The sequence below is a fragment of the Perna viridis genome, chromosome 5 (assembly GCF_037379345.1).
Source record: "Perna viridis isolate PV_CMFRI_1.1 ecotype Kerala chromosome 5, ASM3737934v1, whole genome shotgun sequence".
NCBI classification, from domain to species: domain Eukaryota; kingdom Metazoa; phylum Mollusca; class Bivalvia; order Mytilida; family Mytilidae; genus Perna; species Perna viridis.
This window is the reverse complement of record NC_142449.1, coordinates 40,088,280-40,105,044: the sequence shown is the minus strand read 5'-3', so window position 1 is coordinate 40,105,044 and position 16,765 is coordinate 40,088,280. Positions and strand designations below refer to the sequence as shown.

Below are 16,765 nucleotides of genomic sequence, written 5' to 3'. Positions count from 1 at the left end.
TTCTGTACATTTTATAGGTGCATTTTGCTTCTTGTGATGTGAAGCCTAATCTCTATAATGATTTTTAAATATACCCCTATCTTGTGAAAACACTGGGATTTCCCATGCTATTTATAGACCCTTCACTTCCGGTGACCAGTACTGCACTGCAAGTCTGCTAACCCCACATGCCATTCTGCGGATTGTGAGCTGACATATGTAGAATCATGCTGATATATAGTCCTCTGCAGGTTAAAGTTAAGGTAAAGTCCAGAGAAGCCATTGAATATTGTGAAATTAGCATAGAAGCCTATGGAAAGTGGAATTAGTGGTTTTTAGCCTATAATATATCTACAAATCACGCGTTTTAAACAAATACAGCTTTTGCATTTGTTATAAAAATACAAGTTTTGTTTCTATATTGCACCCTTTATTTACCTTTCCGGAACTGAGTGGATTACAATGAATTGGAATATTTGTTTTTTTTACTGTCAGCTTTACTTACAATCAAATTTTATTTTTGTATACCTTCATAAACCCTTAAGCTTACCATACAGATGCACCGGCTCCCAGTTTTTAGTGGAGTCCGATTGCTCATTTACTTTTTTAACTTTGTATTATTTATGCTGTTTGTTGTGTGTGTGTTTTCCATGTCTGGACTTTGTCCCTGGAAAACATTCTTTTGATCTGCGCTAGAATCTTGGTTCCCTTGATTACTGGTTGTCCCCGTTTCATTACTATTCTCAAAATTGGCTGTGGTAATATCATCTTTAATTTTTTTATAAACACTAAGCCCAAGTTGCTCATTTGCTTTTGTTACTTTGTATGTATGATTTTAGTTACTTTATGTTCTTTGCTGTGTAAGTCCGTTATGGTTCCATGTCTGGTCTTTGTCCTTGGATTACATTCTTTTGATTGCCACTATAACCTTGGTTCCCTTGATTACTCTCTAAGCAAATTAAAAAACTGCAGTCGAGTAAAGTAATGTACTAATTATGGCATATACTGCTGAAACAATGGACCGATTCCATATGCTTAGAATGTAATAAAAAAATCAAATTCGTCCGTAATAGGAGGTACACATCTTCAATATAATTGTTTGTGCACTTTTCACATAGTAGATACCTCTAAGTATGACAGGGAAATGGATCAATAGGTAGATGGAGTCGAGTGGCTGCTACACCTGTTTTAACCATTGGTGACGCAGAAATGAAGTATTTCAATTCAATGTTTTACCTACAACTCGAAATTAAAAAAAAAAGACAGCGATTTTCTTTAATGGGCAAACATCTGCTAGTACTATTTAACTCAATCCCTCTTACACTTTACCAGGACTTATGATTAATAAAAAAAAACTTACAATCATATATCATTTATTTTTATCATAACCTAGACAATAACAAAAGTCAACAAATAGAAAAAATATACTCTAACCTAAAAACACATACCATCAATAGATCTGTTTGGCAAAAATATAATTCCTGGATAAAACTGAATATGAAGCACAAATGCAAATCACAAAATCTGTTTGGCAACATATAAAAAAAATTAAATGAGACATACATATATTTTACCAAAAAATCATACAGGAAATATAAAGAGAAGTAATAGTGAGGTTTAGGTTATTTTATTATAGATTATTTAATAAGAGTTATTAAGTGTAAGTGTTTGTAAGAATCAGGCAAAATGGGAAAAATCAGAAACATGCATGTCAAGACCCCACTGATCTGACAATGTAAAATCACTCAAGGATACTTTCTCTGTCTGAAAAGACCATTATTTGACATCTGCATCACTGGCTTTGTGCAGAATGTTTCAATAGAACCTTAGAAAAATGAGGTTTTCGACAGACTTATCTGTCCTTGAAATGTTCATTTTTAGTGTATTTCAATGAACTTGTAACTCAGTAGTTCAGCATGATGTGGAAAATCTTGTTTGTTTTCTTTGCTTCTAATGGTGCAAATAGTCAAATTACACTATCAAAATGATGGGTTTTTTCATATCATATTGTGCTACTGCCTGATTCTTTCAAGGACTGACACTTAATCATTAATCAACATTAATATAAACTCAAACATGCACTATGTACCTACAGGTTATTTTACTTAAAATTGTATTATAGATTTAAAATGAAATACCTGCCTAAACCAAACCATTAAAAAAAAAATAAATAAAAAACCTGTCAAAACCAGAAACTTTTAAAGTCCCTTTAAACCATTAAATATATTTGGGACCTTGGCAGGCGTGGACTGGCATACCGGGCGTACGCCCCCCTAAATCGGTAAGAAAAAATATTTTCATCACAAGTTCACCCCATCATATTCTTTGCCTTGTTTTGCACGGCACTTAATTCAATTTACACCCCCTCCCCCTTAAACTCAAATCCGCCCCTGTTGGTACACTGAATATCTGTTTAAATCAACCAATTTCAATTTACTAAAGAAGTCTTGGTAGGTTTCAGTGAAATATATTTGGGACCTTGGTACACTTAATATCTGTCTAAACCAAACCAATTTTAATTCACTAAAGAAGTCTTGGTAAGTTTAAGTGAAATAGGTTTGGGACCTTGGTACACTGAATATCTGTCTAAACCAACCGATTTTAATTCACTACAGAGGTCTTGGTAGGTTTCATTGAAATATATTTGGGACCTTGGTACACTGAATATCTGTCTAAACCAACCAATTTTAAATCACTACAGTAGTCTTGGTAGGTTTCAGTTAAATATATTATGGACCTTGGTACACTGAATATCTGTCTAAACCAACCAATTTTAAATCACTACAGTAGTCTTGGTAGGTTTCAGTTAAATATATTATGGACCTTGGTACACTGAATATCTGTCTAAACCAAACCAATTTTAATTCACTAAAGAAGTCTTGGTAGGTTTCAGTGAAATATATTATGGACCTTGGTACACTGAATATCTGACTAAGCCAACCAATTTTAATTTACTAAAGAAGTCTTGGTAGGTTTCACTGTAGTAGTTTAAGTGAAGTGACATAGAAGCGATTAATATTATCTTCAACGAAGACAGATCTGTTTTACAAAAACAGTCATCAACTTTGAAAGAAAAAAAATGTAAATCATCAGAAGTCTTTTGGCCTGTCAAATGCAGTTTTCTTAGTAAACTTCTAAATACTACAATATTTACTTATTAATTTTGTAAAGTTATGACATATTTATATGTTATAAAATTAGTTAAATATTTACTTACAGTTTACATGTATTTTATTTCTCAGCTGACTAGCCCCTAAAATGAACACTAAAGCATGACACAATACAAAATATATAATGGAATGGGATGACTTTATTACTACTATTATGAAACTTGGTTCTAAATTATCAGTATACATTTTTTACTGTAAATGAATTATACATTATCTAGAAAATTGTTTTTTGAAAGCTTTTTTTTTTTTTAAAAATAAGGAATGTACACCCAAAATAGTAGAGTCTCACTGAAATATCAATTTAATATTGATCACATAAATGGCTTTAGAAAATCCCTGAACTCTAACCGCAGCATACAAATGACAACCATAAAAAAAATAAATTATAACTGAAATGTATACAAAATATTGTGTGAAATGTGGACAATATAATTGTGTAGAACACACAAAATGAAGCAAAATAACTGGATTCTAATAGTAGGAAACGAGTTCAGCTAAGAATCATGTAAGGAAAGAAATTGAAGAAATCAAAATTAAAAATATGTAGGCTTTCCAACCATGAATCACATTTTGCGTGATTCTTAATTGGAGTGCTACTTAATTTTGCAATTACATATTTCCACGGGCATGACAAGTGACAATATACTTCCTAATTTTGCTATGAAAAAAACGCAGACTGAATTTTCTATTTTTCCATAAACTATCAAAAATGTATGAAAAGGGGTAATTTTGAGAGACAAAATGTTATTATTGGCAGAGTCATTCTCCAAAAGTATGTAAAAAATTATTGTATAAAAATGCTTCACTTTTGTAATTTTTTGGATGAATGTATCAATTGCAAATTTGCATAAAATTACAAAAAAAAATGTAATATGTTAAGTTCCTAATCATTAATATAAGGTATGTAAGTCTCGTCACGTGACCCTGTGATTTCATGAGATTGGGTCCTAGTCTACCACTCAAAAGCATGGAGACTTGTCATTTAAAGAGTGTTGAGATCAGTGGTGTGGGCAAAACATCTTTTTGTGTAAAAAAAATACCGATAAAAAATAACAAATATCTTTCTGTATAAAGGTATTAAGAAAAAAACATAAAATAGAAGATTTTGCATTGTTATACAGCGTTCCGAGTACCCGGAAGTAAACAATAAAGTGCAGATCGGTCTTCGGTTTTCAATACGTTCTATGTCGTAAATTCTGATAAAGAAAATGAAACTAGAACGAGACTTTTATACCCTATTGTAATGTTAGGTATAAGGGAAATAACCTTACCATCTTAATGACATAAAGAAAAACTTCAAATTTTAACAGCTAACTCATCCATATATGTCATTTATTACTTATTGACTGGTAATATATATACATGATTCATCAATTGTACATGAGCTCCATTGATTGTTTTATTTTTTTTTTTTTTACAAAATCATTAATTTCATTTACTCTGCATGCATAGTGTGTCATATGCCAATTACTTGTATAAAGCACAACCCCTCACAATGAAAATTGAACACATATACTATTAGGAAACTATCGGTTGAATGAGATTCATAATGAAATGGGCAACTTTTTTTACATTTTTTAAATTAACCATTTCTAATGTCCAGTTCTGAGACAAAGATTAATTCAAATAAAATCTTGTTACTTACTTGGACAGAATAATCTTATGACAAATTCACTTTTTAATTCCTGTACCATGGAACTGTGAAGAATATTCTCAGATTTTATTTGATTTTTTTAAATACAGTGAAACCAGCCTAAATCAAACCCTGAATAATCTAAAAACCTGTCTGAACCAGACATATTTCAAAGTCCCTTTATACAAGTACAACTGTATTTGAACCTTGGTAATGTGAACACCTGTGTAAACTGAACTAATTTCAAAGGTTGGTTAAGACAGGTTTCATTGTATTGCTAAACCTTGTAGTGTCCTGGCGTCTGTTTCACAAAAAAGTTGCAAGTGTAAAATTGATCGCAAGTTATGACGTAACAATGCTATTTTCTGTTATGACATCATTATTTACGACCAACTTTGCGCTTACGACTTTTTGTGAAATTGTTGCCTGAGGTATAAGTTGGTATTATTTAACAGTAAAGATTGTTTTTCATAATCAAACTCTGTATTATGTAAAGTATAATGAAATATATAGGTTTATACTCCTGTGCTACATAATGAAAAAGCTTCCGAACAAAAATTTTAAAAAGGCAAATTCCATTTCTGCTGCTAAATACCACCTTGGAACAAAGCTCATTACCAAGAAAGTCATTTGGGTTGTAATAAATGTAATTTCAGATCATTTCTTCAGACAAATGAACTAAACAAAAAGTTCCAGAAATCTCCATTAAAAAGTCATAAGCGAAATATAAATCCATGATATTCATTAAAAGAAGAAAAGCAAAATTGTTAGCATTCCAGGGCCTTCTTAAAGAACCTCAGTTAAAAAAAAAGTTTGAGAGAAGAATTGGAGACAAGTCACTACATTGTAACATCAACACCTAAGTTAAATTTAAGATTTTTTAACCCCACTGCAGATTTATAAATAAAAAAATCATACATTGGTGTGCTTACTAATGGCCAAAAAAGAAAAAAAAACCATCACATTCACAAAGTGAAAATCTTACATATAAAATATAAAGCAAGTAATAAAAAAATTCACTAATTACAATATCATCCCATTCATATCAATGCCTAACTTTTTCTGTAGCGATATTGCACTTTTCTTAAAGTCTTTTTCCATGTCTTCCATGGTTTGTAAGTCTGTAACAAACTTATCTATATGGGCTGGTCGTTTAGGTGCAGAATTGACTCGAACTTTCATTGGTGCCTTACTAAATGCCTCATAATCGAAATCAGAGTCACAATCATCTCCAACATGATATCCAGAATTATTATTATTGTTGATTTCATTTTCTTCCTCACTACCATCAATTTTCTCCTCCGTTTGAACTCTAATTTCTTCTTTCATTTTGCCAAGATTTATTTCACTTGTTGATTTTAACCATGACCCATTCTTTTTACCTTGACCTTTTCCTGATACTGGTCTTGTTGTCTCATACTTCAGTGGTCTTTCAGCCTTCTGGGTTATAAAAGCTGAAATGAGAAAAATGATTTAAAGTTTCATGGTACAAACTCTTTCTCTGAAAGCACTATGCCTTTGCATTTCTATAGGAGAAAAAGTTGGCCTGAACATTTCAAGCCTCTGACAAGAGATTTTATCATTTAACTATCCAGACGATAAAAATAATTACACATCTATACGCAGTTAGGAATGTATAAAAAGAATTGGTTGCAGATAACTAGCAGTTAATATAAACCAGTACACCCATGCTCTAACAGTGTGGGAGTTGATAGTGCTTAACAACAAACCATTTCAACAGATGCAAAAAATGAGATAAAGTCCTTCCAATTACCTACAACGCTAAACAAGTCAAATTTTTCATTTTACAGAAATCTATGATAAGATGAAGAAATATGAAAACACATTTCTTTTTTCTTTAAATTACAAACAGACCAGTATGTATGTCATATAAATGGTACCTGTGTTTCCACTTTGAGGTCGTGACCTAGATTGTTGACCTCTAGGTACAAATGCACTAACTGGCCTTGTTGGTTTCCTATTCTCAGAGTCTGGTCCAAAAACAGCATCTAGGTCAAACAAGTTTTTCTGCAAAATAATTACATAATTACAAAGAATATGAGAACGTTAATTTATACTCGACAAAACAAAAATTGCTTGATCTTTAGTCTTTCCTTGTCTCTTTTGTGTTGCAATAGTTTTCAAGAAAAGTGGCTTTAGAACCAAGAAAATGACTGAGTGGACCAAAAAAATGAATTATATAATAAATGCTTATACATGATATGTATTACACTTTAAGGTTTTCATTTGTTTATCTTTGATGTATATACTAACTTAAAATGGACTGCATAGCTATGAAATGAAAACAACTGTGACGTATTGATTTTCACTTATCATCCATATGAATATTCCAGAGTGGAAGATAAAATTAATTTGAACAAAATTAATGCAGCAAATAAAAAAGGGACCTCATGCAGCCATGATTTGGTCCAGATAATATATTTGGTGGCATGTATAATATTACCATAAGACCTTCTGGGCATCATGAACTACTTGATTAATGTCAATCTATCAATGTAACAATTATATGGTTGGATATATGTGAGTTTGACAGAGGTATTCAATTATTTAGCCCAATATTATACAAATGTACTATGCTTTACAGCACTTTGAATGCATTTTTGCTACCTGATGCAAACTTTGCTTAAATTGCTTAGGTTTCTATGACAATTCAAAAGGGTAATGTAGACCCAGCATATACCTTCTCGGCTGCATCTAGAATTTTTTTTGTATGAAAATTTAATTTTTCATAAATTCTATCCCGCCAAAAGTCCAAATTTCTTGCCTTGCTCCATTTTAATTACCGGTATATTTATGGCCCTTCCTTAACCTGAAATCCTGGATCTGCCCCTGCATTTGATGCATTTCAATGAGTGACATTGTCTTCAGTGTACATATGTTTTGGTTATATACTCCTTATATATTCTTACAGAGTAAACAAATGAGTCGGCAATTTAAACAGACGTATTACACATGTACCTGGCCATATCTTTGGGGATCGTCATATCCTAATCGGTCTTTTGTTGCACCAAACCCACTGTTGACAATGTGCATAGAATCCAACTAAAAGAGAAACAAAAATGAATAGAAATAAATGAAACCTTTAAAAGATATTCAGTCTTGTCAGCATTCAATCTACCATTAAGCTATTGCTGTCCTTCCTCACTTTCTCAATTGAAATAAAACCGAGTTGATACAAAACATATATATGCAAGACAAATTGTGATTTTTCTTACTTTTGGGGGGTTGGGTTACACTGCAAAAGTAGAGAGACAGGGGACATATGCTTTTGACATCAAACAATTTAATGATTTTTGCATTATAGTGACTTTATGAACTTTTGCAATCCATTCACCAAGCTCATATATGACCTACAAGTCTCTTGAAGATGAAGAATTGTTGTAAATGTACAATCATGACTGTGAACCAAAACAAGTATTTGTATGTTTCTGTAAGGGAAAAACATAGTACTTTACTAACTGGTTTTGTGGTAGGAGCTAATGGAAATTGTTGGTCTCCATTTTTAGCAGGAGAAAACAGATCTTTGACCTTCATATTAGCACCATGTACCATATCTTTAGCTGTTCTAGGTCTCACTGGTGCAGACTTTACTCTTTGTTTCATATTCCCTGTCTGCTTGTTCTAAAAGAATAAAATAGATATATAAATATCACAATCTTATAAAGAAAAATAAACAAGTACTGTCAAAAAATTTTAAAAATTTGGGGCATGAGTGTGCAAAAAAATATGCTTCAGTCCGTAATATGAACTTTATATGTCTAAAACAGAATTTGATGAGAAATCAAATTGCTGGTTACTGTTCAAACAACCAAATTTTCTCTTTTATGTGTATGATAAGCAATACATTTCACATCATTTTTTACATACCATGTGACTACTCTGTGATCAAAAATTTCAAAAGTTAAAACCAAAGGTTTAGGGATGTGAAAAAATAGATGAAAATGAGTTTGTTAGCTTGCAAAGGAAGTTCAACGAAAATTAAAATAAAAATTCTCATGACGTAAATGCAGTGAATAATTGTTGTGAAAAAAGGAAATCCCAAATACCTTTAAAAAGTGATATAATGTGTACAATCATTTCATGCTTCAATTTTCTTTTTTATAACTACCACTATAATGCAAGGGCATAAATGAAAAATAAAAAAAACAATTAGAAATAAGATGATAGTTATGTGTAGAAATTCTAAAGAGAAATCGCTGTTGTATCATTGAAAATAGAGAGTTGTTTTTTGTTTTTTTTAGAATATGGAACCTGTTTAAGCTACAAAAGTACTTATTCTTCACAGTCTCTTAAATATGCCATATAATTCAATTAAAAACACGTAAAATTATTTATACATGTATATACATAAACTGTTAAAGCTCAAAAGTTCTAGTGAAAAAAAAACATTGACAGAGTTCTACAATTAAAAAAAGGAAACAATCTACTTTCTAAAAAGAAGTTTTGGCATGAAAAAACTGCTAAGCCAAACTTTCATTGGCCTAAATTTCACAATAAAATAACTACAAAAATAGGAATGTTCCAATAAAATTAACTCCTGCTGACATTAAATATAACTCAATGAAAGGCTAAACAGCAATTGTTTTCTAAATCCTTGATGGTGTTTTTTTTCTAGTACATTGTATGCTAATGTGTAATTGTTTGACCCTCTAAATTTCATCTGAAACAGTTAACCTTGGGTACAGAGCTTCTTTACCCAAGCAAAGGAGTTCAATCTAATCTCTGAATAGCAGTAAACCATGTGTATTCTTTTCACAGTGTAAAATAAAATTAGTGCAGATAACTTATAACTGACAACCATGTACATGCATATACATAAAAATATTCTACCATTAAAATATATCCACTACACTGCACTGCTGCTACAATATCAAAATTAATTTGCATATTTTACAAAGATGACATAAATAACGCTGTTGACGAAAGGTCAATAATTTGTATACCAGGGGTGTAGCGCCTGGTACAGCAGGTACAGCTAGTGCCATACCACAAATTTTCTGTGGTAAGGCATGCTGTACCTAAAATTCTAGTCATTTTTTTTTAAATATGGTATTTTATGACTGCCCCAGAACACCCTGGCAAGGGGTCATTCTCACTGTGCCCAATTCAGATTCAGAAACCACACCCCTGTTGTAAATTACAGAGATTAACTTCTTTTACCAGGCTATCTAAAATTAAATTTGATCAGAACACAATAAGCATTGTGGTACATTTTTTTAAAGAATGACTAATGAGTTGTGCTTTGCCAATGAGCACTGTTCTATCTCTTTAAGAAATACAGTAAAACTTGTTTAAACTGAACCCTTAATAAAATGGAAATCCTTCCAAACAAGATTCCCTCTTGAGTCCCCTGATATCAATTTCAATACATTTTAAACCTCTGTACACTGAACTCCTCTCTAAACCAGACAAATCTTGGGCCAAAAGGAGTTTGGTTTAGACAAGTTTCATTACATACATGTACATGTATGCATGTAAATGCATGAAACATGTATACAATACATGTATAATTTGTTCATTTGTCAATATGCCATCATTGCTTCAACCAAGCTGACTGTAGCTAGAGGGAATTTAAGTGATAGACCGATAGGCAATAAATACAAATAAATACTGGTAATTTAAAACCTAATTGTTTACAAAAGGACAAACAATCTATTCTACAACCATCATTATACAAACTATTATGGATCTACTAATATGAAACACAAAACATTAGTTTTTGAACAACAATTTTTTTATCTATGACATGAAATCTAAAAACACCCTACAAAACATGAATTGATAGTACAGCAAAATTTTTAAAAATACTACATTTTACATAGTAATGAAAACTCCACAAAATATGCTGACTTGACTTTTTATGAGCAACTCCGAGGGTGTTTCTAGAAAAGCAGAGGACATTTACCCTACCGGTGCACCTGGTCCATGCTCCCAGTTTTTAGTGGAGTCCGAGTTGCTCATTTACTTTTGTTACTTTGTATGTATAATTTTAGTTACTTTATGTTCTTTGTTGTGTATGTCTGTTTTCCAAGTCTGGTCTTTGTCCCTGGATTACATTCTTTTGTTTACCGTTATAACCTTGGTTCCCTTGATTACTCTTTTTTAGTAGATAATAGACTTTTCTTGCACCAAAAATAACAGGTCTACTAGAAGAAAATGTCCTCAATAAAAACATTAAATAATAAACATTAAACATGGTAGGACCAGAACTAAGGTTAATGAAATTTCAATGAACCTGCATCAGAAATAGAGGGTCTATAACCTTAGACAAGAGTTAATTTAAACCCCTGAATGATATGTTCAAAGTGTATTTCTTAGATATAGGTGTGACTTGCTAATATATGAATAAAAATTAGCAGCAAGCTTTGAAATATAAATATACTACAATTGTCTTTCTAAAAGACAGTGTTTTTCTCTGCTTATATAGTCTTGAATGGAATTAATGATATACTGATAACATAGGAATTATCTATGAAATATGTTATAGTTGCTATGAATACATATACCCTAACCATTTTATTAAAAGAAAAACCAAAACATTTAAAAAAAGCATCTAATGGAATATTAAATGACACCCCACCAAATTTCAAAAAATGTCTGAGGGCAAAACTGGCTTTTGTGTGAACAATCTGATCAAACTGAAATTGTAATTTGGTCAGAATTTTATGATACTCAATAACTATATGAACAAAGTTTGAATGATTGAAATAAAAAACAAACAAAGCTGGTTTTGGAACAATTGAAATAAAAAAAAACTGGTTAGAGTATATAAATTCATTGCCACTTTTTGTGGCCGGGTATAAAAACAAACATTAAGAGAAATTACAGTATAAATTTTGCTGTACAAATCCATGTTTACACCTATAACTTACTCTAGGGGTCATTCTATTACTGTGTGTGCTTGTATTACCGTGCTCTCTTACAATACCACCTTTGTGAAACTAAATGAAGCAATATCACATATGTGTAAGCTGTAGTCTTGCTTAGTCTACTTAAATTAATACTAATTGTCTGAGAATTAAAAACAGCAGATAAGATTTTTCCGATTTATAATCTTTTCTCTATTGTGCAATTTCAACTACATGTATTTCAAAATGAAGACAGGTCCTCATCCTACTGATATTTTACAGCTGCAGATTTTGCAATAAAGAAAGTCTTGGTGAGACATTTATATTCATTTCTTGAGATAGGTACATTTGTACATTTTCAGTTGAATGTCAGCAAACTTTGTTTTGGTAGGTAGAACTTTTAAGCAAAATTTCTAACAAGACCTTCAATATGTATGGTGCTTGGGTATTCAAAATGCAAAAAAATGTAACTTTTAGAGTGCTATTGAATCTTTTGGAAAGGTGAATCTTAAAACCTGACTTATAGTTGGATCTAACAGCTATTCAAGTAATTTAAAGTAAAGTGAAATAAAGTTTGACCCACTGTGACCCAATTAAAAAAAAAATAAATTCATTATTGTTAACTTAATAGCTTTTCAAAGTTACTCTGTCATAACCTTGTAAAAACAGCAGTGAAAGCATCTTCACTCTATAAGATGACAGTACCAAATGTTTACCTTGCTGTATGCATTAATAAACCTCCGATCAACCTCTTCATACGTTTTTGGATTTTTCCTGTTAGGAGCTTTGGCCATGTCCATTTGATGGGAATGTAAGATTTCATCCATATATAGCTGTCTATTCTGCATATATAACATTTGTCGCTGACGAATCTCTTCCTGAATTTCTGCGTAATTTCTGTCCAGCAACTTGATAGCCAGTCTTTCCCATAAAATAATAGCTCTGGTCTATAAATATTAACGGCATAGTGTGTAAGTATAGCTCAACCTAAGGATCATGCAAACTAAGAGAATAATATTTCATGTATAACAGCTAAAACCAGGGATGTATTTACAAAGAAAACAACAAAATTATACTTACCTTACATTGAGAGTTCAAAAAGTATTAAATATTATAGAATATAATAAAGAAAATTTCAGTGATTGAAAGAGTTGCACAGAATAAAGTCATTAAAGGCTATACAAGTAGTAACATGTAGATATTCATGTTTTTTCTATAAAAAAAAAATATTTACACGAACTCACACAAATTTATCTATATATCTTCTTAAAATGCCCATAAAATTTCTTAAGTTCATTTACCAATGGTGATTTGGGAATTTTAATATTCTACACTCCAGATATCAAAATTGACAGTGTACTTGGTGCATTCATTTCACTATTAGTGTCATTAATCACTAATTAACTAAGTACTTATTACATTAAAGGGATTGCATGTTCTCACAAAATTTGATTTCATTAAAATATTAAATGTAATTACAATGAATGCATGATCAAGGAAAAGTTACATGTATATGGATTTGAATATTTGAATACATGTAATTTATTACAAAAAAATATCTGCCTCCCATACAGGCAATTAATTAAAGGGTTGATGTAATGAATACACCTTAATTGTATTTAAAAGCAAAAACATTTCATATTATCAATAATTAATCTGTAAGAATTTATTATTCTAAGATTGAAAACTTCATCATTAGTTAAACTTATACATAATAGATTTATTACAATTCAATTTTTCCATTTAACTATATATGCAGTCATAGTGAAATTTAATGGAACTTGCTAGACTAAAACTTAACCTAAAAAGCTTAAAAGAGGGGACACAAATATTGTTTTCCATAAAGATTTTTAAAATATCTTTAAATTTCAGCTGTACCAAAGGAGTTTTGTCCAGTATGCTAGAAAGTTCAATTCATTTTGCTATGACTGTATCATAACTTACAGATCTATCAGGCACTGGTGTTGGGTGGATAGGTGTTGCAAACTCTGGTGGGGGAATACCTGTTAAAATAAAATACAACCTCAAACACTGAACAATATTTATGGTGTTTGATTAATTACGAGAAAATGGTTAAATGTATTATAATAACACTGTATCAGCAGTGTTCTAGGATTCCTATTTCCCGTTACCTGGGGCAAATGAAATTTGGGTCAGGGAAAGTTAGGTATTTGTTACACACTTTTCCGTGGTAAGTTGAAAACTTCATATGCTGTAAGGATTTGTTTTGTTAGGAAAGCAGTCATTGACTGTGGGAAAGTTGATTTTATATGAATATTTCCCCGACAAAACCTCAATTTCTGAAAAATCCTAGAACACTGATCAGGAAAATATGTATATATTAAAAATATCATATCCAACTTAAGTAAGTAGTTGATACTACTTTTTTTTCTGCAGGAAGATATAATCTCAAGTTACAAAAGCTTTATTCATTCTTATGTACATGTAACTACAAATAGTGTCTAAAATATGTATTAAAAATCATATTATAATTTCTAAAAAAAAACCAAAAAACTATCCTTACCAACTATATTTGCAAGATGTAATGAAGCATTCTGATCCCCAGTCCATGACCTATTCATAACAGACATATACAGAATCAACACATAAATTTAACCATTATTATACCATGCTATTATATATTTCAATATGTAATTATCTCACCCTACATAAACTGAAACTCTTATTCTGTTAACAGAAATAACAAATTGATCTTTAGCATGTGCATAAATTTAAGAAAATGATTAAAACAAAGGCATTTCCAAATTAAGAAAAATTCAGAAAAAGTAATTATTTGTACATATACGAAGCTCCTAAAAGGTGGAAATAAGAATGGCATATATTTTGTACCTGTATGCAATACAAGTATAAATGTACATGTATGTAACTGAAATACAACTTACCGTTTTATCAACGAAATTAGACAGTTAAGTTGTTCAACAACTGCATTCTTCTCTTGTTGGCAAAGTTTAACATCTTGTTTTAACTTGGCTATGGTATCAAGGAGTACTGTAGTGTTGTGAGGGTTCCCAGGTACACTGTAAAGAGGCTCTACAACACCTTTGGCTTGCATGATTTGTTTCCTGTACTTCTGAAATAGTTAAATGAGTGTCATAGAAATATATGTACAATTGTAGTTTTTTTTTACAATGAATTACAACATACATGTACATTTTGTACATGTTATCTGTAAGGCCAAAATGACTGTGCTTCCTGCTAAGGGAGGTTTCTGGTACATGTATATGTCCTTCTATTAACACTACTTCATATTCCATATCCAAAGATTTGAAATAATTTTAAGTATTTATCAAAATATAATATATATTTATATTAAAACATTCTAAAGTGCAACAAAAAGTCAATCAAGCCACTGACATTACTTCACATGATACTGTCACATGTTCATGTACATGTGTGTTATGAATGAATTTATAGAGACAATGAACATATATTTCTATATTTATTTCAACTTATAATGTTTTTGTCATAACGATATGGCACTATCTAAATTGGTGTTTAAATATATAATAACATGTAGTATCACCGGACGCAATTACGAATTAATTTTGCATTAATATATTTTTATTAAAATTATTGAAGCTCATCAACTTCAACAATGGGGTGAAATTCAAGATGGACCAATACAATAAAAATATCCCTGTATCAACTGTGTTCTGATCAGGCCCTGTAAATTTAATTTTTTTCATGATTGGCAAGACCCACTTGTGGTGAACTGGGACAACTTGGGAGGACCATAAAACTCAACATGATCATAATTACTTATTTTGACACAAAGAACAGATACTTTTAATTCTCTTTTGACAACTTACTCGGTATAAAGGTATCAGCCAAGCGTTAAAATGCTTTAAAAACCACATTTTCCAATGTAAACAAATCAGTCAGCCATAGCATAATGGTAAAAAATTAAGGTTGAGACGAAAGGAAAGATTTAATTTTCCCTATAAATTCCTCCATAAAAGGAGCATCACTTCTCCAAAGAGTGATATTTTGTGCTGTGTTAAAATATACACTTGTGTACTTTGAGCAACTATTTTTGTCTACTTACAAGTTTTTGGGGATTTTTAAATAAAATCGGTATTTTTTTCCCACTGAAAAGAATGTACTTACTCTATGATTTTCTAGGGTATTTTTCCAAGAGAAACACTTGATCATGCAATTTTTCAAAATGGAATATTTGTTGTTTGAAACATTCATGAAATGCACATGACCTCTTTTTTCACAGGAAAACATAAGCAATCAAGTGGATTTTTTTTATTTAGCAACATTATCAAGTTATGCAACATAATAGCAATACAGGAGAAGAAACAATTTAAATCGTTTGAAATTGTGCCCAGTTGTAATAGCATCAAGGCAGTTAGGCTATAATAATCAAATTTTCTGTTTATGTAAAGATTTAACCATCTACAATGTAATTATGTATGGTTAATGTGTTTGTGCTAAAAGAAAGCACTGCAAGGCAATACGAGCTCTAAATTATAACATGTATCTAAATTTCCCTTCATTTTCTCAAGTATACCAACAGAAAAAATAAAACCCAACCAAAAACATATTTCATTGAGGTTGTAGGATATACAGGTACACCTGGTTTGGGTTTTCCTATCTGGTTATGGGGAAAGCAAGCTTTTTAATTATTCACGGTACTGATACCATAAAGTATACACCGCTTACTTGGTATTAAATAATGTTTAATGAATGTCTGCAATTTGGCAAGTGCTTTGATTCTAAGGCCATATACCTTCATGCTCATATTCACAACAAGTTTTTGGCTACTGAGACGATGTCCTAACATAATTAATATCAAGTTAAAGGTAAATTTCTTGGCTTATCAATCCATAAAACTACACTGCGACTTAATTTCAGTGATGCATCGGTACAAAAAGTTCAAGGCGACAACACGTGTTTCTTCGATAGAAATATTTCTCATAAGTATATTGAAATTATGAATCGATATAAACACTTACCTTCAGTCCTTTTTGTATAAAAGAAAAAGGATTTTTCTCTCGATCTGTGACATGTCAAAACATTTCACGTTTTTTGAAGTATTTCGACGCCATATTGTTTATATTAAAACTATGCACTCGGAATTCTCGTGG

At 31.1% G+C, this 16,765-nt stretch overlaps 1 protein-coding gene across 2 annotated transcripts; it reads right to left on the bottom strand.

The window, feature by feature from the left end:
• Window positions 1-4,546: 4,546 nt before the first annotated feature.
• On the bottom strand, window positions 4,547-16,745 carry LOC148617475 (uncharacterized). 2 transcript variants are annotated; one of them, XM_088585178.1, is made up of 9 exons: window positions 16,634-16,745; window positions 14,555-14,742; window positions 14,176-14,225; window positions 13,596-13,654; window positions 12,368-12,598; window positions 8,263-8,424; window positions 7,762-7,845; window positions 6,684-6,810; window positions 4,547-6,236 (listed from the first exon to the last, which is right to left on the bottom strand). In XM_088585178.1, the coding sequence occupies exons 2-9, from the start codon at window positions 14,722-14,724 to the stop codon at window positions 5,806-5,808; spliced, it is 1,314 nt and encodes a 437-aa protein (XP_088441304.1). In that variant the 5' UTR covers window positions 14,725-14,742; window positions 16,634-16,745; the 3' UTR covers window positions 4,547-5,805. The 2 variants fall into 2 exon arrangements, with proteins under 2 accessions (XP_088441304.1, XP_088441303.1); XM_088585177.1 differs by lacking the exon at window positions 16,634-16,745 and adding an exon at window positions 16,408-16,555 and having other exon boundaries at window positions 5,659-6,236.
• Window positions 16,746-16,765: the final 20 nt, after the last annotated feature.

Bases quoted from the DNA above. Each gene is read 5' to 3' on its own strand.
- LOC148617475 (XM_088585177.1), bottom strand. From the start codon at position 16,461: ATGTTAGGACATCGTCTCAGTAGCCAAAAACTTGTTGTGAATATGAGC. The intron at 8,425-12,367 runs GTAAACATTTGG...TTATTCTTTTAG, and splicing joins TTATTAATGCATACAGCAAG to AACAAGCAGACAGGGAATAT. The intron at 6,237-6,683 runs GTACCATTTATA...TTCTCATTTCAG, and splicing joins ACCTCAAAGTGGAAACACAG to CTTTTATAACCCAGAAGGCT.